The sequence below is a fragment of the Microcebus murinus genome, chromosome 5, assembly GCF_040939455.1.
Source record: "Microcebus murinus isolate Inina chromosome 5, M.murinus_Inina_mat1.0, whole genome shotgun sequence".
In the NCBI taxonomy this organism is placed as follows: Eukaryota; Metazoa; Chordata; class Mammalia; order Primates; family Cheirogaleidae; genus Microcebus; species Microcebus murinus.
Window position 1 is genome coordinate 59,483,492 of NC_134108.1, and position 27,435 is coordinate 59,510,926.

The 27,435-nt window shown below is 34.3% G+C and overlaps 1 protein-coding gene across 1 annotated transcript in view; it reads left to right on the forward strand.

The window, feature by feature from the left end:
• The first annotated feature begins 2,871 nt into the window (after positions 1-2,871).
• Positions 2,872-27,435, forward strand: part of MMS22L (MMS22 like, DNA repair protein) — a 130,201-nt gene continuing 105,637 nt past the window's right edge. The window contains exons 1-10 of the mRNA XM_012769428.2: positions 2,872-2,999; positions 3,535-3,774; positions 4,781-4,906; positions 6,587-6,636; positions 11,194-11,281; positions 11,375-11,552; positions 14,044-14,134; positions 15,626-15,756; positions 20,210-20,323; positions 25,737-25,913. Coding sequence (XP_012624882.2) covers positions 3,614-3,774; positions 4,781-4,906; positions 6,587-6,636; positions 11,194-11,281; positions 11,375-11,552; positions 14,044-14,134; positions 15,626-15,756; positions 20,210-20,323; positions 25,737-25,913 — 1,116 coding nt within the window. The 5' untranslated portion in view covers positions 2,872-2,999; positions 3,535-3,613. The remainder of the gene's footprint in view (positions 3,000-3,534; positions 3,775-4,780; positions 4,907-6,586; positions 6,637-11,193; positions 11,282-11,374; positions 11,553-14,043; positions 14,135-15,625; positions 15,757-20,209; positions 20,324-25,736; positions 25,914-27,435) is intronic.

Below are 27,435 nucleotides of genomic sequence, written 5' to 3' on the forward strand. Positions count from 1 at the left end.
TTTTTCCAAGCCTACAGCACCTGGTATTCCCAGGCGGTCTCCCATCCAAGTACTAACCAGGCCCGACCCTAGTTTTTCTTTTTAAAGACTGTTGATATAATGAATTATACTGATTGCTTTTTGAAATTTGAACCAACTTTGCATTCATAAGATGAACCTGGTTTTCTTATCATGTGTCACCCTTTTTATGTGTTGCTGGATTTTAATTGCTAAAATTTCTGTGATACTGGAATGGAATTCTTTTCTTTATTGATCTTGCTAGAGGGTTTATCAATTATACTGATCTTTTCAAAGAAGAAACTTTTGATTGCATTTATTTCCTCTATTCTTCTCCTGTTTCATCCCACTTATTTTTAATTTTTATTATTTCCTTTATTTTACTTGCTTTGGCTTTAATTTGTTGGGTTTTTTTATTCTGGTTTCTTAAGAAAGAAGTCTAAATTATTGAACTGAGTTTGTTCATCTTTTCTAATATAAGCAGTTAATGTTATAAATCTTAATGTTTCATTTTCATTGGATCCGAAATATTTTCTGTTTTTCCTAGTGATTTCTTCTTTGATTCATGGGTTATGATACTTCATTTTCCAATATTTAGAGTTTTCAGATATTCGTTATTTCTAGTTTAATGCCACTGTGATTATACACTTTGTGTTATTTCAATCCTTTTAAAGTTGATGAAATTTGTATTATGGCTCAGAATATGGTCTACCTTAGTGAATATTCCATCTGTACTTGTCAGTAGTGGGTATTCTGCTACTGCTGGGCTGACTCACCTATAAATTAGGTCAAGTTGGTTGGTAGTGCTGTTCAAGTGTTTTATAGCTATACTAATTATCTGCCTACTTGTACCATCAAGTACAGAGAGAGGAGTGAAGTCTCTAACTAAAATTGTTCATCTAAGTATTTCTCCCATACAGTAACAACATCACCAATAGATTCTTATAAACTGCAACTTTAAGCAAAACAACATATAAAGCAACCAACTGTTTTTTCTCATCAATGTTATAATGAAAGGATGTTATGCAAGGACCTGTTGTATGATGCTTTGCTTAAAGTCACAGTTTTTAAGAATCTATTGACTATGTTAAGTGAGGATGTACTACAATATTTTTTTGCTTTATGTATATTGAAGCTCTGTTATTATATATACACACATTTAGCACTGCTATGTCTTCTTGATAAAATTGACCCTTTTCTGTTAGATTCACTCTCCATCCTTCTTCAGCCTGGACCCTATCCCAGGAACCAGAACTTTATAGACTGCATCCTTGCTCTCTGGTTTTAGGTTGGTTTTGGCCATTGTGACACACAAGCTGGAAACTGGGAGTGTAGAGGGAAAGATGTTTGGATACTTAATTCTCCCTGCTCAGTTGTAGGTTGGCAGTGTTTATGTTCCTCTGTGAAGGCACCATAGATGGCTATGGGTAGGTGGCTGTCTCCTACAGCATTAAACCTCACTGAGCTCTGGTATTCCCTCCTTAGGCCTAAGGGGGGTAATGGCTCCCTAGTTAGCTCTGAGTGTTTTACCATCACTTTTTGTTTTCTGGTAATCCTGTACACAGCTTTGTATACGGCCCTTCCATTAAGCACCCTTTAGTCGGCCCTCTTGAGTACTGTATGCCATTTGTTACCTGCTGGGGATTGTTAATAACATGTTAATACTACTAGTTTAAGTGATTTAGAGAGCTTAGTTTGGTTCTTCCCATCCCACTCACTGGATTCAAGCAAGTTGATCAATCAATATCAAGGGGTTTATTTGGATGTTTTGATTAGACAAAGAAGGCAGTACTAATGGCTATCTGTTGATCAAATTCTATAAAAGCAGTGTCAGGGCACAAGATCCTCATATCTAGGCACTATTTCCTTGCGGTTGTTGTGGATGACATTATGTGGCATACTAGAGACTCTCCAAGGAGCATAAATCAGTTGCATCGGTACTCAACAAAGCATCAAGTTTCATGCTACGTCAGCTGAGCAGAATAGATATAACACCCACCACAGTAGCCCTAGGTTGTGGTCATAATAGCGAACATATTGCTTTTTCTAACTTCGACCCATTTATTAGAAGATGTGTGATATCTGGTTTGAAAAGAGAAAAGAGTTACGATAGATTTCCTATACAGGAATTGAATACTGGACAACCTGTAATTGTGAGGAATGGGCAATAGCAAGTACCCACTTTATTATCAGGGCATTTGTATTAGAAATCCTGTTGTTTTTCTTGAATTTCAAGACACTAATATTATGTTCTGACTCAGACTGAAAAGCCTTCTGAGGAGTCGATTTTAAATTACACTTTAAAAAGATAAGTAAATGCTGCAAATGGACTATACCTTTACAAAAGCGTGCTAACCTGTGAAGAAAAGGAGCAACAGTTTTTAGGCTCAGAGCAAGGGCCACCTGACCTACTCGGTGTTTCCAACACTGGATTAACTTCGTTTTTGCACTCGCCTGCCCTACAGTCCATGAACAAAAGGCATCCTCCACTCTAACAAAAGAGTTGCTGGCACTGGAGCGGGAAGAAGTGGCTATGGCGCGACTCTGGGTGCGAAAGAAACACCCGCTTCAGACTCACTTGAGTAATAGTCTTCTCTTAAGCCCCGTCAGAGGGCCACCTTGCAGTCCTTAAGCCCGCCTCATCTCGGCCTCAGCAGCAGTTTCGTCCTGCAAGGCCCGCCTTTTGGCCGGATTCACCAATAGAAGGTACAAAAAAAAAAAAAAAAAAAGGAAAGAAAAGATAAGAAAAAAAAAAGTGTTTTTTTGTAACTAGTTCCAGGCCTGACGGACTCTCGCGAGATTTCGAGGGGCACAGGCGATTTCCGTGCAGGTATCGCGAGGGGATTGGCAGCAGGGGGCGGGCTACTCTGGGGCCCCGCCTATCCAGAACGCGCGCGCGCCGTGGCGGGAATTTCGCCGGTGTGCGACTTAGTTCCCCACGCACGCCCTGGCTATGGTTAGGATCGCGGGAGACAGATCTGCGGCACTGGAAGTGTGAGCAGGTACTACATACACCGCGGTAGCGGGCGCCCGGGAGGCCTGGCTGTATCCCGGTGCGCCGGACCCCGTTTCTCTCACCCTCCGCTCGAGGGCTGCCTGGCGCCAGCATGACGGGTCTGGTCCTTGGGCGAGGAGGGGTGGGGGTGGCGCCCGGAACGGCTTTCCAGGGAGCTTTCTTCACCTTGCTGCGGGGATCCGGGTTGAGAGCTGTTTAGTGACGTAGCGGAGGGCGCAGTTCGAGGTGGGCTCGGGAGTTGAAGCTGAGTCTGTCCTGCAGACATTTCTTTCCTCTTCACCCTGTTCCGGGCTGCAGAGTCCGACCTAGAGGGCAGATTGTAAACCTCTGCTTGGGCCAGTCTGTTGTGCATTTTGTCTGACAGCGTTGATGGTGGGTGGGTGGGATGGTAGGTCGAGGGAGAGAGGGGAGAATTGTTGAGGATTTGGCTTCTCAGTTTTTTTGTGTTACCTTGGTGCTGGGGGCACGTTTGGGGAACTTTGCAAGGTAACTCCCAATCTCTCTCTCTTCCCCACCTCCAGGAATCGCTTCACAACGTCTCTTTGGAGCCCTAATGATAATCATAGTGAACCCCAAACATATCAGAACATGAAGTAAGCAATGGATAACTCTGCTGCAGCGTCGGCGTTCTTGACTGACAGCTTAGAGCTGGAGCTGGGGACAGAATGGTGCAAACCCCCTTGCTTTTCTTGTGCTGTTGACAACAGAGGAGGAAAAAATTTTTCTGGAGAGTCCTACCTTTGCAGTGGAGCCCTTAAGCGGTAGGTAAAAACCAAAGACTTTTTCCTTCATCAGGTTATTCATCTGTTTGTTAGGAATGTTATTCATTTGTCGTTTCAGTCCATTAAACTTTGGTGTTCACTGTTCACTAGGCGTGTTTTGTAAATCAGGTTAGAATATCATAAAGTACAAATTATTAATAATATTAGTTCTGTTGTTGGTTTCCTGGTTAGAGCATACTCCAAAGTACTTTGGGTATGGAGGAGAACTTCCTTGGTAACTGATGTTCTCTTACCTCACTGCTACCTCTGCTTTGGCTAGGGAGCTATGCAGTAATTTCCCTTTTACTTAAATTGAATTCTTAACTATTTGAGCTTTTTGAAATGGTATTTCCTCCTAAAGAGTGTGATAATATTCTAGAGATTTTCAGTAATTTTTAAGTAAGACATACACATTTTTTTGTTGCCTCATTCCTTCTAATCCTATGTATCTGTATGTATCGAAGTCTTATAGACTTATATTTGCATTGAGCAGGTATATATATATTGCAGTAAAACTTCTTGAAATACTTTGGCAATACTCGCTGAGGCCATTTCAGTCATAAAGAAACCATTTTTGTTGATTTTATAGTTGTACCTTGTTAGAGACCTTAAATAGAGTACTTAATTTGATTATGCTATTCTCCAGACATGGCTCAGAGTTGTTTTTAGCTGATTTAAAAAAATCAGATGTCCTCTCAAATGATGAAATTCTACAACTGAAGACCACTAGTGCAGACAGGCAAAAGTATGTTCCCTAGAATCTTCTTTGTTTTTTTCCTTAAGTTACATTGGTTTTTAGTTATATATATTTTTTTATCATTATATAGGATTGAAATTTTAATACAGTCTGATTGTAGTAATCCTGAATATGTAAGGTACCAAGGCTTTCCTGACTTTTTTATACATGCTTTGTTTAATATGAATTCAAGTAAATGTAAAAAAAGATATGCTAAATTATGACACTTAGTATGCTATTTATGTAATTAGATCATAATTTTTATTTCAGATTAATTTTGAATCTTGATCCTTTACCAACTAATTTTGAAGAGGATACAGTGGAAATATTTGGCATTCAATGGGTTACTGAAACAGCATTAGTGAATTCATCTAGAGAGCTCTTTCATTTATTCAGGTATTTCTTTCTTTTAAAACTTCCTATGAGTGTGGGTGCTATTTAGTGTTGTAAGTTACATTGTTGGGTGGTTTCTAATGCTAATATTACAAAAGCAATAATAGGATTGTGCTTGTTGCTCACTTGATTGTCAACAACAGTAACAAGAATCAAGCAGTAATGGCTGATGGAGTAATGGTTTTAATGAGTTTTTTTTAATTGATTTTTAGAATATTCTTTGCATTTGGCATTATGTATTGAAGACAAATATTTAAGGCAAGCCTTTGAACTATATTATAATTCTTAGACTGTGTAATAGAAATATCAGTTCTCTATTTGGACATTTAAAATATTTTAATGAAAATTTTCAAACATACACAAAAGTAGAGAGAACAGTGTAATGAACCTCTATATAATCCCCTCTCAGAGTAAACATCAAGTTGTTATCACATTTCCTTTATCTGTTCTGTCCCCTCTTTTGGTTTTAGTATGTGTAAGCATATTCCAGGCATCATGTCATCTCACCCTTAAAACTTTGGTATGCATTTCTTAAAAATACGTACTTTTATTTTTTAAACATTAACACTATGATATTATCATAATTAACAAAATTAAATTAGTTCTTCATAATCATTTAAGGCACAGTCCATATTCAGATTTTAGATAATTTGGGGTTTTTTTTTGCTCTGTTGCCCGGGCTAGAGTGCCATGGCGTCAGCCTAGCTCATAGCAACCTGAAACTCCTAGGCTCTAGCGATCCTCTTGCCTCAGCTTACCAAAGAGCTGCATGCCTGTGTCACCACACCTGGCTAATTTTTTCTATTTTTAGTAGAGATGGGTCTTGCTCTAGCTCTTGCTCAGGCTAGTCTGGAACTTCTGAGCTCAAGTGATCCTCCCACCTGGGTCTCCGAGAGTGTTAGGATTACAGGTGTAAGCCACCACACCCAGCCAGATTTTAGATAATTTTGAATTGGAGTCAGTTGTTCGATGCAGTTTATTTAAAAACACATTAAATTTGTGTGTGTGATACATTTAAATGACAGTGTAGAGGTGGAGGGTGTCTTCCCATCCTTATCCCCTGAAACCTTACCAAGAGACTTCCTTGTCTCTGTGCCATGTTATATGTTTTATTGGGAGGACAGGCTGAGTGATACTCTGTAATCCTGAATGTTACAGAATGAGTGACATAGGTCATGAATATGGGCCAATCTTTAAAGAGTTTAAAGGCAACTGGGAATGGCAAGAGAAAATTACTATCAAAATTAAGATGAAACATTCTAAGTATAGCTTTCCATAATAATTCTAGTCTACATTATTCCATTTCTGAACTTATATTGTATAACTGTATGATACAGTTTAAGCTATCATTACATAACTGTTAACCTAAAATATTTTATGTATCTTAATAAGCTATAAACAGTATCTTGTTGATGGTGGAATCTATAATGTTTGAAATAATTTTTGAGATATATGCAGCTTTTAATAGATATTTTTGGAAGGTCAGACAAAGGTATATTTTATCTTCTCTTGAAGTTTTCACTACCTGAACCTTACCCTTTAATAAATAGTCACAAAGTGTCAGTCATCCACAAATAAGAAGTATTAAAGCTGTGTAATAGATTTGGAAATATTATCCATGTAATTCTTACATGCTTTAACATATATACTAATATTAACTCTCATCTTATATTTTTAAATTAGGCAACAACTATACAACTTGGAAACCTTGTCACAGGCCAACTGTGATTTTGGTAAGTTTAAAATGTGTTAGATGGTAAAAAGCATGCTATTGATTACAGTGAATTGCATGTGGGTCCATGATGGAGTAATTATGGTATAATAATATGGAGGAAGAGTTAGCCAGAAGTTCACAATGTAGTATATTTCAAATTCAGAACAAGTATGATTTTTAAATTTCATTGTAGCTAAGAATTATAGGTAAAACTGCAGATACTAAAGGTGAAACTGACTTAAGGAAGCTAGCTAAACTTCTCTGAAGTGAATTGATACTTCTTTGAAGTTGGGAGTGGGATGGAGAACTGATACTAGAAATAAAAAGTGCTAGATAGACCTCATGCTATCTTCTTGATCTTCTTTTCTGCTTTCTGCTTTTTTGTTTGTTTGCTTTTGGCACTTCATAGATTACCAATTTTTTAGAGATCAATATAGTTAAGGTAGTGAAGTAAATTGAAGGACAGTGTGTTTTAATGCAGGCTAGCTGCTGCTTTTTTAGTTTTAGTGCAATGTAGTATTTAGAATCATGGCCATGTGGTCAGCCTGGGTTCCAAAACTAGCTAATGGTGGGCCTCACACCAATTAATGGTTTCTACCTTGTTGATTTCTGGTGAGGGTTAAATTCTATAATGCTTATTAAGTACGTAACCCATTGTCTGTTGTTAGTGATGCGTGGCAACTAAAGACCACCTGGAACACACTTTTGGTCACACAGGTTTATTAGCTTACCAAAACAAAGGAAAATAGAGGAACAGTTGGGGCTTCTCAGTAAAAGGGAGTAGGAAGGGGATTGTTCTATGATTTGAGCTTGTGCTGGCTGCTTTTGGGTAAAAAAAAGGATAAAACTTTATTCTGGATCGAATGCTGTTAAGAAGCAGGAGCAATTTGGTGATTGAGTATTTCATTTTTTATCTAGAAGGTGGGACAAACAAAGGCAAGGTTGGGGCGTCCTCTTCTAAAGAAGTAATAGTCATGATAGCTCAAAGAAGAGAGATGTGGGGTTTTTGGGATTTGTTTGTTTTAGTTTTATGTGTGTGATTACATAGTGCCTTGTTTATGTGTTCAAACATGATTGCAAAGGTTTCATTTTTGTCTTGTTTCATCATAATCACAGAGTGACCCTGTCTCCTTTTTTATATCTTATGAAAATTGTTTATCTTTAAGTAGGGAACATAAAATGCTAGCTGTTAGTTATCAGCTGTCAACTATTGTTTTGTTTTCTCAGTATGCAGTAAGTATTAAGTATTATTGTTTCATTATTATCTAAGGATTCCCTGCGTCACTCAAGGTACCATGCAAGGTGCTGATGATTCATAGAGGAAAACTGTGCTGCTGAAGAGTTTGTAGTTGTATAGGACAGATAGACATGCAGGCATAGGTCAGCATGGTAGATGAAAAAGTATCATGAGGGGCATATATAAGCTGCTATGGGAGCCCAGGGTTTCATCTATGTGCCCATCACTAAGTGATGCCAGTATGGATCATCAAGGAATTAGCTAGGCAAAAGATTTAGGGGACGTTTTTGGGACAGGAAGAGTTCCAGGTGGAAAAAAACTGTAGACATGGAGGTGTATAAAAACATAAAAATTTAGGGAGCATGGAGTAAGTAATAATTATGTATGGTTGGATCAGAGTGTATGTGAGAATGATGAATTTGGAAAGGATTAAATCACAATTGGCTTTGTAAGCCACACCAAAGAGTCAGAATTTTATTTTGAAATCCTTGGGAATTCTCTAAAAGATTATAGTGGAAAGAACAAAAATACCTTTACTATATAGAATTAACTTAAGTAAATTGGGTTCATGGAAGGGATTTATTATGCAGGATTACTCCCTGAAACACACTTATTAACCTAAAACCACTGCAGTGGACTGTTTTTTAAAATGGTTATTTGTTACACTGACATTTTGGCTCTTTTTGTTGCTTAAAAAAGCTTTAAGATTTGTTGGCCAACTTAGCAATATTAAAAGATTATCCATAGGTCAGCTTGTCCACACCATGCAGCTGTGTCAGGGCTTTGTTTATTAACTCATGCAGCTAGCCTTAGCCCTTACTCCTCCCCAGGAAGCCCTTATGTAGCGTCACTTACTGCCAGGTGTGTATAGTTCTTGTTCTAGATGTTATGCTCTTAGGGTTGATTTCGAGTTAAGGCAGAATAACATATATTAATAATGTATATTTTGCTGATATTTGTTCTTAAATATAGCTATTAGTGTTACTCTTTCTCAGATACTGTATTTTTTTTTTGTCTCTAGACATTCCATTTGGGTTTTTAAAATGTCTTTCATTTCTGTCCTCATGCTTATTTTCATCTGTCTTGAATATATGGAGTATGTGTATAACTTCTGTTTTTCACTTTGCTGACTGCTAATTCTTTCATCATTCTCATTTCTGGATCTGTGTATATTACCTGATTTTTCTCCTGGTTCTATGATATATTTTTCTGCTGCTTTGAATATCTAGTAATGTTTTGTTGTGGGATGGACAATATGAGTTTTGCGTCGCTGCTTTCTGGATTTTCTCACATTCCTTATACTAGGTGTTACATTTTGTTATGGCTTATTATTGAGCACATGGAATCCAATGGCTCTTTTGAAGTTTGTTTTAAATTTTGTTAGGACTTTTTCAAAGCAATTTTTAATGTTAGTCTGGTAAATTTGCCTAGTAAGGCTTCTGAGGATTCTTTTTGGAGCCTGGTATATTAGTTTTTTTTTTTTTTTTCCCATGCTTTCTGGTGGGAACTTGAAGTTTTTCCCTGGGTTGTGTAAGCTTTGTAGGGAATTGTTTTCTTGTGTTTTTCTCTGGCCTTGGGTAATTTTTTCTCATGCTTAAATATGTCAGTATTTAGTCAAAGACTCAACAGGGACCTTCTGTGTACATTTCTAGAGCTTTTATTTTGTGTAGCATCTTTCTTCTTTGGTACTTTTGCCCTGCAAACTTAGACTTCTCTAAACTCAGATCTCATGTCTTCTCATCTCAGTGAGTTGGGCAGTGTTTGGGCTCTCTTCCGCATATTGCAGCTTGGAAATTGTCTCTAGGAGGAAAGCTGGTACAATTACAGGGCATACCTTCTCTCTGGGATAGCATTCTTGGATTGCCTTGTATCCATTGCCTAAAAACTTGTTTCATGTTGTTTGTCTGCTTTTCAAGGTTAAGGTGGGACATGGATAAATCTAACCCTTTTACTCTGTCGTGCTGGATGCAGAAGTCACAGCAGTTATTTTTATGACAGTACTACTTTTATAGGCTGAGAATTGTGAAAATGGGTGCTGATAGGATTTTTTTATGGGTGAAATTAAGCCACAAAATGCAGTTTAATATGGAAGTATTTGCACAAGAACTTTATACTTGTGTTCCCATTGGTTTTGCCAAACTAGTGGCCATGTTTGCTCATTTGAATTCAAATTTAGAAATCAGTTTAGTTTTATATTTCACATGGATGAGACTTTATTACCTATAATTCTCATCATGTTTTCTCTGCTTTTGTTTAGTGATTTTTCTCTTACTATTTTCCCTATAGTAAAGAGGGAATGGTTATCAGTGTTTTGTACATAATAGCTACCTAGATAATTGTTGCTGATGTAAATGTTAAAGTGAGGGAAAGATGGCATGGGATGAAATTGGGAGAAAGACAGGAACTACTAAAAGGTCATTCAGGGGATCATAAATCATTATAAGGAGTTTTGATATTATTCTGAATATAGTAGGTAGCCTCATGGGTTTTTGACTTGGGAGCAACAGGAATTGATATGCATTTTAAGAAGATTTTGTATTTAGATCATAGGGGGATAAAAGAGATGTGGGAAGACCTGTTAAGAGCCCTGTTGCAGTGTTTTAAGAGATTATAAGAAAAATTGATAGTTTCAAGGTATATATAGTTATAAACTTATAGGACTCTGAATTAGATATGTGATTAAAGGAAATGGAAGAATTAAGAATAACATAGGCTACTGGTGGCACCATGTAATGAAACAGAAAATGTGGATAGCATGAACGGGTTTTGGAAGAAATCAAAGTACATGATATTTGCACCATCTGAGCAATCCAAGTGTAGCTATTAGTTAGGCAGTTTGACATGCAGCGTCTAGAGTGCAAAGAAGTGTGGGACATAGATAAACCTTTTGGAGTCATTATCATTTATTAATAAAGGAACTGATGAACTTATACATGTAGGAAGAGATGTACAGAGAGGAGAGTACTCAGGACTGAGTTCTGAGGAGATCCCATGTTAGCAGTAGAATTGAGAAGGAGAAGCCAATAAAGAAGAGGTAGGAGAAAGGATATATGAGGAAGAAAGAAGACTGGCAGTCTGTAGTGTCATTGAACCCAGGTGTAGCCAGTGCTACTGTGAAAGCAAGTTACTTGAGGACAGGTACTGTCCGTTATATTGGGCAACATGGGTTTCACTGGTGTCCTTAATAACAGTTTTTGAGAAGTGGTGTGGGCAAGAACTACATGGGAATCCATGGAAAAGTTACAAGATTGAGAATTGCTACTGGTATGGCTTACAATTTTTTTTGTTCACTGCCCATTGATAATTATTTAAACTGAGTTAACATTGTTTTGGTTTCAGGAAAAATATCAAACCTACACTGCAAAGCAGACAGTATTAGGCAGCAATGTGTAACATTTCTCCATTATGTTAAAGTTTTCATCTTCAGGTAAGATATCAGATGAGTATTTTGATTACTCTGAATTTCTATCTGTATATTCATCCAGAGTCTGGTTGTTTATTTTATCCAATTATTTTTTAGGTATCTGAAAGTACAAAACGATGAGGGTCATGTTCCTGTCCATCCCTATGAGGCTTTGGAGAATCAACTTCCCTCAGTGTTGGTTGATGAACTTCGTGGGTTACTCTTGTATATTGGACATCTATCTGAACTTCCCAGTATTAATATAGGAGCATTTGTAAATCAAAACCAGATTAAGGTTTGACTTGTTTCATTTAATTTTTAAATTATTGGCTTTTTCTTCGCACAAGGAGAAAAATTTCTCTCATTCATGCAAGAATAATAGAAATTGGTCAAAGAGTACAGCTCTGGAACCTAACTTTCTTGAGTTAAAATTCTTGCCCTCCTCCCCTTTTTTTAATTATGTGCTTTTAGGCAAGTGACATCTCTTGCTTGAATCTCCCTGTGTGTAGAAGTCATGTAAATTCCTAGAGTTATTGAATTAAATAAGTTAATATGCATAAAGTTCTTAAAACATAGTATCCACTGAAGCAATAGCTATTCTCTTTTGACTTATGACAGTAGATGTTTAAAAGTTTTAAAGCAAATAAAAAAACCTTTTATTTTCTAAAATTTGTATCGTCTTTCTCACTGATAAAGCTTTAGACACCTGCAGTTTATATATTAAAATAAGATTCAAAAGAATCAACTTATAAAAAATATACTTTCATAACCACATCATTATATGTATTCTGACTTTTGAGACCTTTTTGGAATGTGATTAAGATTGTTTTGACTATGACCTTTTTTTCCTACCTGTGATAATCATTCCCTCTGAAGTTTGATTTTTAAAAATTTGTATTGGTAGCATGGTTGAGCTTATAAATAATAATGGCCCAACAGATTCTCCATATGGAAATAAGAGCTGTGTGAATGACAAATTATGATAATTCACAATAAGATTCCCTGAACTCTCGACTCCTTTTATTATATTTGACATCACCAATTTGAATAACATTCAGTTTTTATGAATGTATTTTTGTTAAAATATAAGGTACAATTAAATGTTTATATATTTCTATGAAACTTAACAAAAACAACAAAAAATTGACTTTTTAATCAGGGATCAATATATAGTAATAAAAATAAAGTTCCAACTGAATTCACAGGCTGTGTGTAATCCATAGAAAGAAAATAGATGATTGCTTTTAGTGATATCATTTAATAAAGATTCATAGGTAGATTGTAAGGGATGGGTTATAACTAGCATTATTGAGCATCTGTCTTTTATGATTTTTTTAGGAACTTTTTTTATTAGAGATATTTGTTGGATATTATGTATTACAGATAATTTCTTCCATTTATCTTTTCTTTTTTACCAATTAAGCTAACTTCCCAGGGAGATGATTTAAGTTTTTTATATAGTTATATTTGTCAATTTTTTCTGTTTTTTCATCTATGCTGTTTAGAAAAAAATTTTGATTTTTACACTTATCTATCTTTTTAAAAAAATATGTAGTGAGGTGGGAAATCTGACTTTATTTTCTTGCAAATGAATAAGTTAATCCTGTTTTTCATCAGATGACTCATGCTTTTTCCACTGATTTGAGATACCATATTATCTATTTCTCTATTCTTTGTTCCTTTCTTTTGGAGACAGAGTCTCCCTCTGTTACCCTGGCTAGAATACAGTGGCATCATCATAGCACACTGCAACCTCAAATACCTGGGCTCAAGTGATCCTCCTGCCTCAGCCTCCTGAGTAGCTGAGACTACAGGCATGCACCTCCATTCCTGGCTAATTTTTTCTTTTTCTTTTTCTTTCTTTCTTTTTTTTTTTTTTTTTTTTTTGAGTAGAGAAGGGGTCTCACTCTTGCTCAGGCTGGTCTCAAACTCCTGATCTCAATTGATCTCCTCCCACCTTGGCCTCCAAGGGTGGTAGGATTACATGCGTGAGCCACTGTGCCTGCCTGGCCTTTTCTCTTCCCTGTTCTTGCTTTGTTTATTATCTATTATTCTGCCAATATTATTTTATTAGTGTAGCATTTTATGTTGTTTGTGTCCCTGAAAAGGCAAGTTCCCTCTCCATCTTGTTTCTAGTATTTTAATGGAACATGTTATCTCATTGTATTTATTTTTATAGTAATGTTACATGTTGACTGGAGGGAGGTTATTGACAACCCAGTATAGCACAGTAGTTAAAAGTACTGATTTTTGAGTCAGATAGAATTGGGTTTGAATCTTAATACATTAATTGAGAGGTAAATTTCTTTTCTTCTTTTAACTTTCATTTCTTAATGGGGACAACAATAGTGTCTACATGGTAGGCAAAAGTGCTCTTGTTAAAATATTTTATAAGAGATTCTGGGTACTTATTACATTAAAAAAGTTCCTAGCTAAATCCTAAAACAAAATTATGAAAATAAGTATTTTAAAAAATTCTCTTACTGCCTTGCAGCTTTAGTAGAATCAGAAGTTGGTTGGGAGGGACCTTTACTATACAAGTCTATTCAATAGCCCCAAGGTGGGTCTATCTTAAACCAACAGATGAAAATATATCCTGCTTTCAGAGATCTTCAGTGAAAAGAATCCTCTAATGAACAAGACAAAGGTTTTCTCTGAGATTTTGAATAGTGGTAGGTTAATTGGTTCTTTATCCTTGTGTTTATGGAGGAGTGTTGTGACATACTATAAAATACCTAGTAAAGTATTAATGAATTCTCAATCACAGTTGATAATGTCATTCACAGCTTTTCCCACCATCCTGGCATTTATTACATCTTCACTTAGATGTCCATTGGCTGGTGTTAGAAATTCTTCACATGCTGGGTGAAAAATTGAGTAAGTTAATGGATTTCTGATTTATGTCTTTTTTTAATCTAAACTTTGATTGCTTTTTAAAATTATACAAGTAATAAATGCTTTCTGATATTTTCTTTAAAAACAAATAATAACCAAAGGAAAAAATGAAAGTTTTACTCCTTTTTTCCAGAGATAACTTTTGGGAACAGCTTAGTTTGTTTATCTTTTCATATTTACTTTCTATTAATATACATATATAGAAACTGATAGGTAGGATTTTGTTTTTGTTTCTAACCACAGATGATATCATTTAGCAGTTTTTTAGAAATCTCTTTATGTTAGTACATACAATTCCACTTTATCTATTTAAGGGCTACATGTTATAGGTTTATATTTAGCCATGTCTATTTTTGAGAATTTTAAGTTATATCCATTTTTTTTATATTACAAATAATTTTTCACTGAACATCCTTGTGTATAGATATATATCTTTATGTTCAGTTATTCTATAGAGTCTTAGAAGTAGAATGGCACATTATAGTTTTAATAATGTATATGCTGCTCTTTTACTATATAAAGTCCTACCAATTTATATAATTAACTGTTAGTGTGCCTTTACCTTATATACTTGCCAGCAGTGGGTATTTTTAATTATTTTTTTATTTTTTGCCAACTAATACATGGAAAATTACATTGAATTTCTTTTTTGTTTTATAATTTCTTGTTTACCAGTGAAGTTGAACATCTTTACATAATTTTATTGTTTATATTTGCTTTATTAATTATTCATATTTTATAAATTTTCCTTATTTTTCAGTAGAAATTTATATATATTATGGATAATAATCCTTTATTTCATATATTGCCTTTTCTTGATCTTGCTGTTTGGCATCTTAAAGTTCTAACCTATCATTTAGGTTGTAAAGATACCACTCCAACAATAATTTTCTATTAATAAATATACATGTCTATATACTTTTACATATGTACATACACATAAACATGTGAAGATGTACACAAAAATAATTTCTTCTCTCATGTGGACTCTATTTCATATAATATTTCATTAGAGTAATACTCAAGTTGACTTACTCTGATATAGGTATAAATTTTGGTTATCTGTTATCTTGGTTTGCTGTATTTTATGCCACAAAACAATTGCTTGTGGTCAGCTTATCAGTATTTGTAAAAAAAACAATGTTTTAAAGGCTTCATCATTAATAGAAATGTGAATGCATTTCTGGTGTTCCCTCTTTTTTTAAAGTGATGTTGTATTTATGCTTTTCAAAGATAGACTTAATTGGGAAAAGAGAAGTTTAATAAGTGGTACTTGGAAAGATGGAAAACTTTTTAAGGTAGTATTTATAAGTGCTCATATAAGAATTGTTCTCAAATTCAAATTTTATTTGCAAAACAATTTTTAAAACTATTTGTTTCAGTTTTGTTATAATTTAAAGGTACAGTCACTTTTCCCTTTCTGAATTAGTAAAATCTGCTATTGTTTTAAATAGAATTTTATTATATTTTCAGAACAAGTTATATTTGGTCATCAGTTTATGAATCTGGCAGGTGACAATTTAACCAATATCAGCCTATTTGAAGAACATTGTGAAAATCTCCTGTGTGATTTAATAAGCCTTTCACTCAACAGGTATGATAAGGTAATGCTTTAAGAGTTTATTTGTATTCTTGATACTTAAAGGCAATATTCAGTCCTTATGTGGTTTAATCTATAAGAATTTAATCTAAAATGGTTTATGTGTTAATTCTCCCAAGTTTATATTTAATTACTATATCTGGGAGCTAAAAGAGAGAAGAATTTTGATTTAAACATTTAAAGCAGGCTGGAATTAGTATTTTGGAACTTTTTTTTTAAGAAACTAGTCTTTCCCATATTATCAAAAATAAATAAAAACAAGATGTTTAGAAAATGACTGAAAGTTTAACTTCTGTTCAAATAGAAGAGGCCAACCCTTTAATAGTCTATTGTATTGCTGTTATGTAATAATAAAATAAATGAAAATTTTAAAGGGAGGATTTTATTTGCTTGTTTTCAAAAAAGATCTGGAATCGTGTGAATTTGTGTGTTTTTACTAAATTGCATTTATCATAAAACATTTAATGGAAATTAATTTAAAGGTGCTACTGAACATGTTCATTTTTAAGTAGTGGAAATGTATAGAGTATTGTCACATATTTCAGATTATAAGCATGAACCCAACTTGTCAAAAATCGAGAATTAGGAGAATCAAGTTTTATAATTTTTTTAAAATTTAGATTGTTTTATGCATTGATTATCTTTTAAATGTAGTGTGTATGTTTACAGTTGAAGTAATAGTGGATTAACCAGATATGATGTAAAAGTTTATTTTTTATCATTGAACAAAATGAAATGTGTATATTTATTTATTGTATACATCATGATATATGCATACATTATAGAATGGCTAAATAGAGCTAATTAATATATACATTATCTCACACTGTTACCATTTTTTTTTTGTGGTGAGAACACGTAAAATCTACTCTTAGTGATTATCAAGAATACAATGTGATAGTACATTGTTGTTAACAGTAGTCATAATGTTGTATTTATTCATCTTGTCTAACTGAAATTTTATATCTTTTGACCAACATCTCCTTCCACATCTCCCTCACAGCCTTTGGTTACTATCATTCTACTCTCTGCTTCTGAGTTTAACTTTTTAGAGTCTACATTTTAAGTGAGATTATGTGGTATTAATATTTGTCTTTGTGTGCCTAGCTTATTTCATGTAACATAATATCCTCCAGGTTCATCCATGTTGTTGCAAATGACAAGATTTCCTTCTTTTTAAGGCTAAATAGTATGATCATATACTGCATAACAACAATTTGGTCAATGATGGGCCACATGTACAAGGTAGTAGCTAAAAATGTTTAAGTACACTCTGTGGGCCGGTCGCGGTGGCTCACGCCTGTAATCCTAGCTCTCTGGGAGGCCGAGGCGGGCGGATTGCTCGAGGTCAGGAGTTCGAAACCAGCCTGAGCAAGAGCGAGACCCCGCCTCTACTATAAATAGAAAGACATTAATTGGCCAACTAATATATATAGAAAAAATTAGCCGGGCATGGTGGCACATGCCTGTAGTCCCAGCTACTCGGGAGGCTGAGGCAGCAGGATTGCTTGAGCCTAGGAGTTTGAGGTTGCTGTGAGCTAGGCTGACTTTATGGCACTCACTCTAGCCTGGGCAACAAAGTGAGACTCTGTCTCAAAAAAAATAAAAAATAAGTACACTCTGTGGTATTCACACAAGGATGAAATCACTAACGACGCATTTCTCAGAAAGTATCCCATCACTAAACAATATGTGACTATTCCATTATGTGTGTGTGTGTGTGTGTGTGTGTATATATATATATATATAATATTCTTTATCCATTCATCCATTGATGGTCATTTCAGTTGATTCCACATCTTAGATATTGTGAATAATGCTGCAGTGAACATGAAAGTGCAGATATCTCTTCAACATACTGATTTCATTTTCTTCACATACAGTGGGATTGCTGGATCATATGGTCATTCCATTTTTAATTTTTTGAGGACTGTTCATAGTGTTTTATGTAATGGCTGTAATAATTTTTATTCTCACCAATAGTGTGCAAAGATTTTCTTTTGTCCATATCCTCACCAATACTCATTATCCTTTGTCCTTTTGATAGTAGCCTTTCTAACAGGTGTGAGGAGAGAGCTCATCAAATTTTAATTTGCATTTCTGTGATTAGTGATGTTAAGCATTTTTCACCTACTTGTTGGCCATTTGTATGTTTTCTTTTAAGAAATGTCTATTCAGGTCCTTTTCCCATTTTTAATTGGGCTATTTGTTTTCTTGCTATTGAGTTGTTTGAGTTCCTTATATATTTTAGATATTAACCCCATGTCAGATTATGTGTTTGCAAATATTTTCTCCCGTTCTGTAGGTTTTCTCTTCATTTTGTTGATTGTTTTCTTTGTTGTGAATATTGTTTCCTTTTGAGTGCACTCTAATCCCATTTGTCTGTTTTCACTTTTGTTGCCTGTGTTTTTGGGGTCATATCTAAGAAATCATTGCCTGTGCCAGTGTCATTTAACTTTTCCCCTATGTTTTCTTCTACTGGTTTTATGGCTTCAGGTCTTACTTAAGTCTTTATGGTGTGAGATAATGGTCTAAATTCATTATTCTGTGTGTGAATATCCAATTGTCTGGATGGTGTATGCCCAGATAAGAAACCACTTGCTCATTCTGTGTTGGGCAAGAGACTACTTGCCCATTGTGTGTTGTTATCACCTTTGTTGAAAATCCATTGACCATAAATGCATGGATATGTTTCTGGCCTCTTTCTTATGTTCTACTGGTGTCATTTTTTATGCCAGTACCGTAGTATTTTGATTATTATAGCTTTGTAGTATATTGTGAAGTCAGGTAGTGTGATGCCTCTAATTTGTTCTTTTTGCTAAAGATTGTTTTGGCTATTCAGGGTCTTTTGTGGTTCTGTACAAATTTTAGGGTGTTTTTTTCTATTTCTGTAAAAAATAGTCATTGAAATTTTGGTAGGGATTGCATTGAATATGCAGATCATTTTGAGTAGTATGGACATTTTAACAATCTTAATTCTTCCAGTACATGAACACAGGATATCTTTTCATTTATTTGTATCTTCAATTTTTCTTTTTTTTCTATCAGTGAGTTATATTTTTCAGTGTACAAGGTTTTTCACCTCCTTGATTAAATTTGTCCCTAAGTATTTTTTTTTTATGTAGCTATGTATTATGAGTGGGATTTTTTTTAATTTCTTTTTTGGATGGTTTATTATTTTATAAAAATGATACTATATCTTGTATATCGATTTTTGGATCATGCAACTTTAGTGAGTTTCTTTATTCTAATAATTTTTGATGGAGACTTTAGGATTTTCTATGTATAAGATTATAAACATCTGCAAATAGTGACAATTGAACTTATTCCTTTCCCATTTAGATTCTTTCTTTTTTTTGCCTAATTGTTCTGGCTAGGACTTCTAATATTTTAACACTTCATTTTTTACCATGTATTATGTTCAAATGTATATATAACATATTCATAAAATAGTGACTACGTTGTGAATTTCAGAAGTCTAGCAATATTTGCAAATATAGTGTATATTTTCTGCATCTAAGGCTATTGAGGACATTTTGTTACAAAATGGTAAATAATATAATTATTTCATCTTTATAAATCCCTAATAATTATATATATTCTGTCATATAAGAATTTTTACGGTGCTTTACAGTGAATCAAAATTTCTTTTCATTTTTTTTTTTTGTTTGTTTGCTTTTTACCATTTTGGGGGGAAGTAATTTTGTTCTGTTGCCGAGGCTGAAGTACGTGGCACAGTCATAGCTCACTGTAAACTTAAACTCCTGGGCTCAAGTGATACTCCTGCCTTAGCCTCCCTAGTCACTGGGACTACAGCCATGCACCACCATGCCTGGCTAATTTTTTTTTGTTTTTTTGTAGAGAGGGGGTCTTGCTATATTGTCCACACTGGTCTTGAGCTCCTGGCCACGGTTATCCTCATACGTTGGCCTCTGAAAGTGCTGAGATTGCAGGCATAGAGTCTCCATGCCCAGATCAAAATTTATCTTCTAATCTTGTCATTAGAAGTCTGTTGTTGTTGTTGTCAGTGATCTTAGGTCAAGATGGGCAAGCCATTGCCCAAAGACCAAATCTAGCTTACTACCTATTTTTGTAAGTAACATTTTACTGGAACACAGCTCTGTCTATTCCTCTTATCTGCTGTTGGTGGCTGCAGTGTGTACTAAAATGGCAGGGTTAAATAGTTGTGACAGAGACTGTATTGCAACAAAATCTTAAATATTTGCTATCAAGCCCTTTATAGAAAAAGTTTATGACCACTGGACTAGATGATTAAAGCAGAGGTTTTTTTGTTTTGTCTTGTCTTGTTTTTTGGATTTTTCTTAAGTTGAAAAATCAAATTCATTCTGAACTTTTGGTTTAAAATAGAAATTTATTTTAAGAGTTAATGAAATGGCACATGTGGTATGTAAAATTCTGTTCTCTTATAAATAACTTGTTTTGGTTCTTTACCACAGGTTAGACCTTCTGAATCATTAATGAGTCATCATTGCCCATGTCTATGCATTCAAGAATTATGGGTTCTACTCATTCATCTTCTAGACCACAGAAGTAAATGGTCTTTCTCAGAAGTAAGTTGGAAAATAGATGTGTTAGTTATTGTTACTAACTTTTATGTTGAATTTATCTAGTGGTTTGGGCCAAGAAAAATCTTCATAACTTCTTTCATTATAATAAGGCAGTAACAACCACCAAACAGAGCAAATAATGGAGTACTCAGTACCTACTTTGTTTTTTAACCCTGTTTATATATTGATTGATTAATTGATTGAGACAGGGTCTCTCTAGTTGCCCGAACTATAGTACAGAGGCACCATCATAGCTCACTGCAACCTCAAATTCCTGGGTCCAAGTGATCCTCCTGCCTCAGCCTTCTGAGTAGCTGGAACTATAGGTGTGTGCCACTTCACTGATTAATGTTTTTTATTTCTTGTAGAGATGGGGTCTCACTCTGTTATTCTGGTCTTGAGCTCCTAGGCTCAGGTAATCTTCCTGCCTTGGCCTCCCAAAATGCTACAGGCATGAGCAACTACACCTAGCCAACTCTATTTATTTTTAACCCCAAGTTAGCAATATGAAAAATCTAGAAATATAAGATTTGACTCCTATTTTCTTAAGTTTCTTTTGTTCTTAAGAGGAACCTTTTAGGCTAAATATTTAATATCCTCTAGTAATCCGGAAAACATTTTATTCAGAAAATATGGCAGATTTAGAAAATTTGAGTGTAAATAAAACACAGGTTTCTATTACTCAATTTTACAGCGTATTTCAAAGAAGGAGAAAAAGCATAAAGGGGAAGACGGGAACTTTTCTTTTGCCTCATTCTGGGTTGAGTCTTTAGAACAGGGCTTTATTTTATTTCAACTGTTATAGATTATTGAAAAAGAGAAATATCCATAGGCGGAAGTGTGAACAATCCATTGTGAAGTAATACTAACAATTTTTTATAGTATATGAAAAAGTACTTTTGATTTTTCATTTGTTTTTAATTTCCCAGTTTTCTATAATTAGGGATTTGGGTGCTGCTATCTAATTTTAATAACAACTTTATTTTTGTAGGGTTACAAGCACTATTTATGTTTTAGTGGCAAATAAGTGTAAATTTTATCAGCAAATAAGTGTAAATTTAATGTACTGTTGCTTATTATCGAGTAAGAATTTTTTTTCTCCTGGCATTTTGGTTTGTCAGAAGTAGATTTCAGTTTTCTATAATGAGATTTAAATGTTAAAGTCTCAGTGATTTTTTTTTTCTCTTCGATCATTTGCTAGTTTTAAAAGTTTTGTTGACATGGCAAACATTAATTTTTTTCATTTTCTACAAACTTACTTAATTGTAGGAATTTTGTATTTCTTTAGAATTGTTCTTGGTTTATAAAGCTCAGTCTCGAAGTATAAACCAACCACATATAGGTAATGTAGACATGTGCATCCTGTTGCCAGTTGTCCTTTTCTTTTTAGATTTTTAAGCAGAAAAATGGGTACAATTTAAGATATTAAATTAAATAAATTTGCAGAGTAATATGTACTGTTTAACCTGAGTGATATACATGCTCTTCATTTTATGTGATAACTACACTTATCTTAAAATAATGAAAGTCTAGTCATTTCATTTTTTTAATACAGCTAAAATAAGTTATTCACAAATTTTGAGGCCTATTTTATTTTGACAGTAAAATTAGACGTTTCCATTTCTGAGAGTAAGATGGTTTGAACTTCCTGCTAAAAATAAGCTAATCATTCTGGATACTCTATAACAAGCATTTTAAATGTATCAGTAAGCTGGCAGAAAATAAGAAGTACTGAGACCAAATTCTAAAGACAGTTGGGAACTCAGGAGAGCTGAACATCAAAGCTTCCTCATAACCTTATAGGTAGTTGCTGAACTGTGTAAACTTGAACTTTGGCTTTCAGGCATTATAGGATACACGAATAAAAGACAAAGTTCAGAGTTTACCCATGTTGGTAGCCTACTAATAAACCAATCATTCAGAAAAATGAACATTCAAGAAGATGAACTAGAAACTCAACTAAATTTCTAAGGAAAATTGCCTGTCTTTAACTGTGATGCTTTACAGAAATTTAAGATTGCTTCTATGTATTTATTATTGCAATCCAAGCCCTTATTCAGGTTTATAGGCTGAGCTCATTTAAAATTTCAAGCCATTGACTTACAGGTAGCCAAGAACAACTTGTGGATGAATGCTTAAACTTGTATCTTTCCACAGTACCTTCCCACAAAATATAGAACAGCAAGAACAAATAAAACTATAAGTGACCTTTGAACAACAAGGGGTTTTGACCTCTCTCCCCATGCAGTAAAAAACCATTATAACTTTTTACTCCCCCAAAACTTAACTACTAATAGCCTACTATTCATCAGAAGCCTTACTGATAACATATGCAGTTAACACATATTTTGTATGTTACATGCATTATATACTGCATTCTTACAATAAAGTACGCTAGAGAAAACAAAATGTTAAAACAATCATAAGGAAGAGAAAATATATTTACTATTAATGTATTAAGGGGAAGTTGGTCACCATAAAGGTCTTTATCCTTGTTTTCATGTTGAGTAGGAAGAGGAGGGGTTGATCTTGTCTCGGGTGGCAGGAATGGAAGGAAATCCAAATTTAAGTGGACTCATCCAATTCAAACCTGTGTTTTTCTAGGGTCAGCTGTACACAAAAACAAAAACATACTGATATCATAACTGCAAGATAGGTATGCTCAGAGCTGTAAATTTAAAAAAGTAAAAACCACTAAAGCTCCTATCACAGGCCTGTCTAATAAGTCAAGGCAGTCTGAAAAGAACTGCTCAGAGGAGAGAAGAGAAGTAGAAGTGGTCACAGAATTGGTCCAAAACTATTGCCAGAATGTGAAAATACTGCAAAAGTTTCCTTGTAGAGCAGAGAACTGATGATAAGTAGGGAACTTAAAAGTGTGTATACGGAAATCTCTGAAGACAGAGTTTCTGGAAAATAAAAAAGCAAAAAGACAGTCATGGTAACTTTTGAAGACTAAATGGTAAAGGGGACAAGAAGTGAAAGCAGAAAATTTAGCATCTTATAAAACAAGACACCACCACCACCACCATCAACAACAAAAGTCAAAGGACTTACACCAACTTTTCCACCACCACAACCATCCACAAAAAAAAAAGGAAATCTAATAAAGAAATGGGACTTTGATACATTGTCAAAAGAGACTGCCCCTGAACTAGAAATCCTTTAAACTAGTTCTAATCCACAAAATGAAGAGAATGAAACTAAGTAAGCTTTTATGAAGTTACTAGAAGAAAACCGAGAACAGAATTTATATACTTTAGCTGATGATACCCTCTCTCTAGAAACAACTGTAAAGCAGAAGAAACTTGTAAGACAGCACTCAAATCGAATTAAAGATGCTTAGGCAACATCTGGGGGTAAAAAAAAAACCCACTTTGAATGAGGTACTCAAATGTTAAAAACAAATGAGCAGAAAACCAGGGATAGATCAACAGAGTAAATTGAACACAGGAGAGAAACAGAAAGAAGAAAATGGTATTATAATTGACTCGATTACAAGATGCCCAAGGGAGAATAGATTTAAATGAAAATATAATAAGGGGCATGGAAGAAAGGCTGAAAAACAAGTGAAGGAATAAAAAGGTAAAAATATATGAAGAGTTAGAGAGAATATTGTCAAAGTGGAAGATAGGCAAAGATGAAATAACCATACATATAAATGGAATCCCTAAGAAGAAAATAAAGCAATGGGATACAGCTAATATTCAAAGCTGTAATTTAAGGAAACGTCTCAGAAATAAAAGAAGACCCAAATCTACATATTGAAAGGGCCTATTGGATAATGTGAAAGATTAACCCCAACCAATCCATCCCAAGACATGTCTTACTATAACTAGTTGACTTCAAATATAAAGAAAAAAATCTTCAAGTCCTCTAGGAAATCTTCCAAGTTCTCTAGGCATGAAAACCAAATTACTTAAAAGAACAAAATAATTTGACTGGTAGTAGACTTCTCAAAAACAACAGAAAATCAACGCAACAATGAAAACATGAACCTGGAACATCTTGTACCAGAAACTAAGGAAGTGCTCAAAAAATAATGAAGACATGTCAAAAGGACACAAGAGCCAGCATGAAGGTCTTCCATAGGCTAAACCTGGGAAATTTGAGCCACTATAAAATAAGTGATGGAAAAGGATTGTAATCTATTTAATAAGAGTCTGAGTCCGTACTGATATAAATAAATGAGGAGAAAGAAAACTCTTCCTAATAAATGTAGAAATGATGATGGTATCAGAAAGTCACCATTTGGCAGCCTCATAGTAATTGTTTCAGGCAAGACTCTTCAATGGATGCTAAAAGTTGTGGACAAAAGTATAATGGAAAACAGGATATTTACATAGTTTGGTAAGATCTCCACACAATATTTTTCGATACAAAGGGGAAAATAGTAACTTCATAGTGTAAGAAATCTGGCAGATACTACCTTAACCAAGTAATAAAAGTAAATCAGTAGGACAAATTGATATCATGTACCCCCAATATGGTATATTGATTGAAAGAACAAATAGGTTTCTGTGGTTTTCCTGCCAAAAATGTCTAATACCAATCTAATCATGAAGAAACACCAGTTGAATCTAAGTAACTGGCCTGTATACTTCAAAAATATCAAGGTTATGTATGATAAAATCTGAGGAACTTTTATAGATTAAAGGAAGCCTAAGGGACATGATAGCTAAATACAAAAGTTGGGTCTTCAAAATGATAACTAAAATTGGCAATCTTTCTTGAGATGATTACAAAAATAGTCAATATTAGAAATAAAAAAGGAACATGACTTCAGATTCTGCATATATTAGAAGGGTAAGAGATATTGCCAACAACTTTATCTCTAATAACTTTAACATTTACATGAAATACCTAGTAAATTGTTTTCTAGGTATTTTTTCCTAAAACTCATTAAATGTTCAACAACAGTTGATTGCATAAATGTTTTACCATGTAGTCATATACTGGAATATTCCAATGAACTAGGGATATACTCATTAATATGGATGAGCTTGTCAGAAATAATGTTGAGCAAAACAAGTTACAAAAGAGTAGAAACAAGACATGTAAGAATACAAATATGCATTAAAACAAAAACAGAACTGGTGAAGTCACACAAATTGTGATATGAGCCCACATACCTGTGTGACAAAACTTACAAAAGCAAGCAAATGATTTATCATAAAAGTCCTCAAAATTGTTATCCCTGGATGAAAAAATAAGTGATTGTGGGGACATGTGGGGTCTTTGTAAAGTATATGACTACATGTTCTAATTCTTAACCTAGGTATTTTTACTATTATTTATGTTTTGTATGTGTTTTATATTCTCTTTTGTACATACGTGTCATTATAAAAATGGAGGAAAATCTTAAAGGTTATTGAAACTGTGTTACTTTAACTGAATCATATTACCTCTGTTTCTATAGTCATTTTGGAACTGGTTGAATAAAGTACTTAAAACACTCTTTGAAAAATCAAGTGACCAAAGAAGACCCTCTGTGCCTGTAATCCAGTCCAGGGACCCATTAGGTTTTACTTGGTGGATTATTACTCATGTAGCATCATTTTACCAGTTTGATCGTCATGGAGTACCAGATGAAATGGTAAGATCTTATTCTTTTAAATTTTCTTACATTATCTTTTTTTTTCTATATACATGTACATTTTGTATAGTGTATATATTATCAATCAATATGTATTATTTAGACAAATTAGAAAGTAAGTGAGCAGGAAAAAAATCAGATTATAATCCTACAAAGATAAATTATTTTTATCTCTATATAATGTTTATGCAGAATCTATAGACCTTTCTGTAAACATCTTGAAATTATCTTATAAAGTTATAAAATTATAAAGTTTATGTTTTTAATGTTTGATTAAAGAAAAGCAACTTGTAGGCTTGGTATCTAGTCCTGGCTGTACTACTAAATAATTGTGTGACCCTGAGTAAATTATTGTACTTAAACCTTTCTAGCAGTAGCCCTCTGTTCCTTCAACCAAAAATCATGGGATTGGATTGTTCCAAATGTTGCATCTAATTCTAAAATCTGTAAGATTAGCAAAGAAATGACTCCAGAAATGAATTACTTATTTTTGTGAATAATTTAATAAAAGCATTTCTTTCTTTAGAGAAGGTTTTTAAAGAATATTTAATCTATTAAACAGTGATGAAGTTTGCTTCTAATAGTTTGCTTCTAATAGTTCTAATAGTTTGCTTCTAATCTCTAAAATAGAGATTTTTTTTTTTTTTTTTTTAATTTTTTTTTTTTTGAGACAGAGTCTTGCTTATTGCCCAGGGTAGAGTGAGTGCCGTGGCGTCAGCCTAGCTCACAGCAACCTCAAACTCCTGGGCTCAAGCAATCCTACTGCCTCAGCCTCCCGAGTAGCTGGGACTACAGGCATGCACCACCATGCCCGGCTAATTTTTTATATATATATATATTAGTTGGCCAATTAATTTCTTTCTATTTTTATAGTAGAGACAGGGTCTCGCTCAGGCTTGTTTTGAACTCCTGACCTTGAGCAATCCGCCTGCCTCGGCCTCCCAGAGTGCTAGGATTACAAGCGTGAGCCACCACGCCCGGCTAAAATAGAGATTTTAATTAGTGTATTAATTTCTAGTTAGAAACATTTTTTACAATGTTACTTAAAAAGCTCTATGAATAAAACCAGCTAATTTGAAGCTCTATTTGTATATAATCTGTTCCATATTCAGAAATGAATAGTATTATATCAGCCTATCAGTTCTATGAAATAAAGATCTACAATCATGAAGCCTATGTGTCTATATTTTTAAAACTGGTTATTTTTATGGGGTGATTTTCATACCTAGCTGATCATCAGACCTACCTGCGAGTTTTTAAAAATCCAGATTTCTATGTCTCAACTGTGGAGATCCTGATTTAGCTATCTGATTTGGAGTTTGGAAATCCTTATTTTTAAAACATTCCATGGTTCTCGTCCTCTGTGAGGAACAGGAACCATTGTTCTGTGAGACATGTTCCTTGATGGGCCTGATAGATTTTCTCTTGGAGTATTAGACAGACTCAGGTTTGAGAAATCATCCATGGAATCTGAGGGCCAGTTAGTATTAACATAGCATCTAGAAATGGAAAAGGCCTCAAG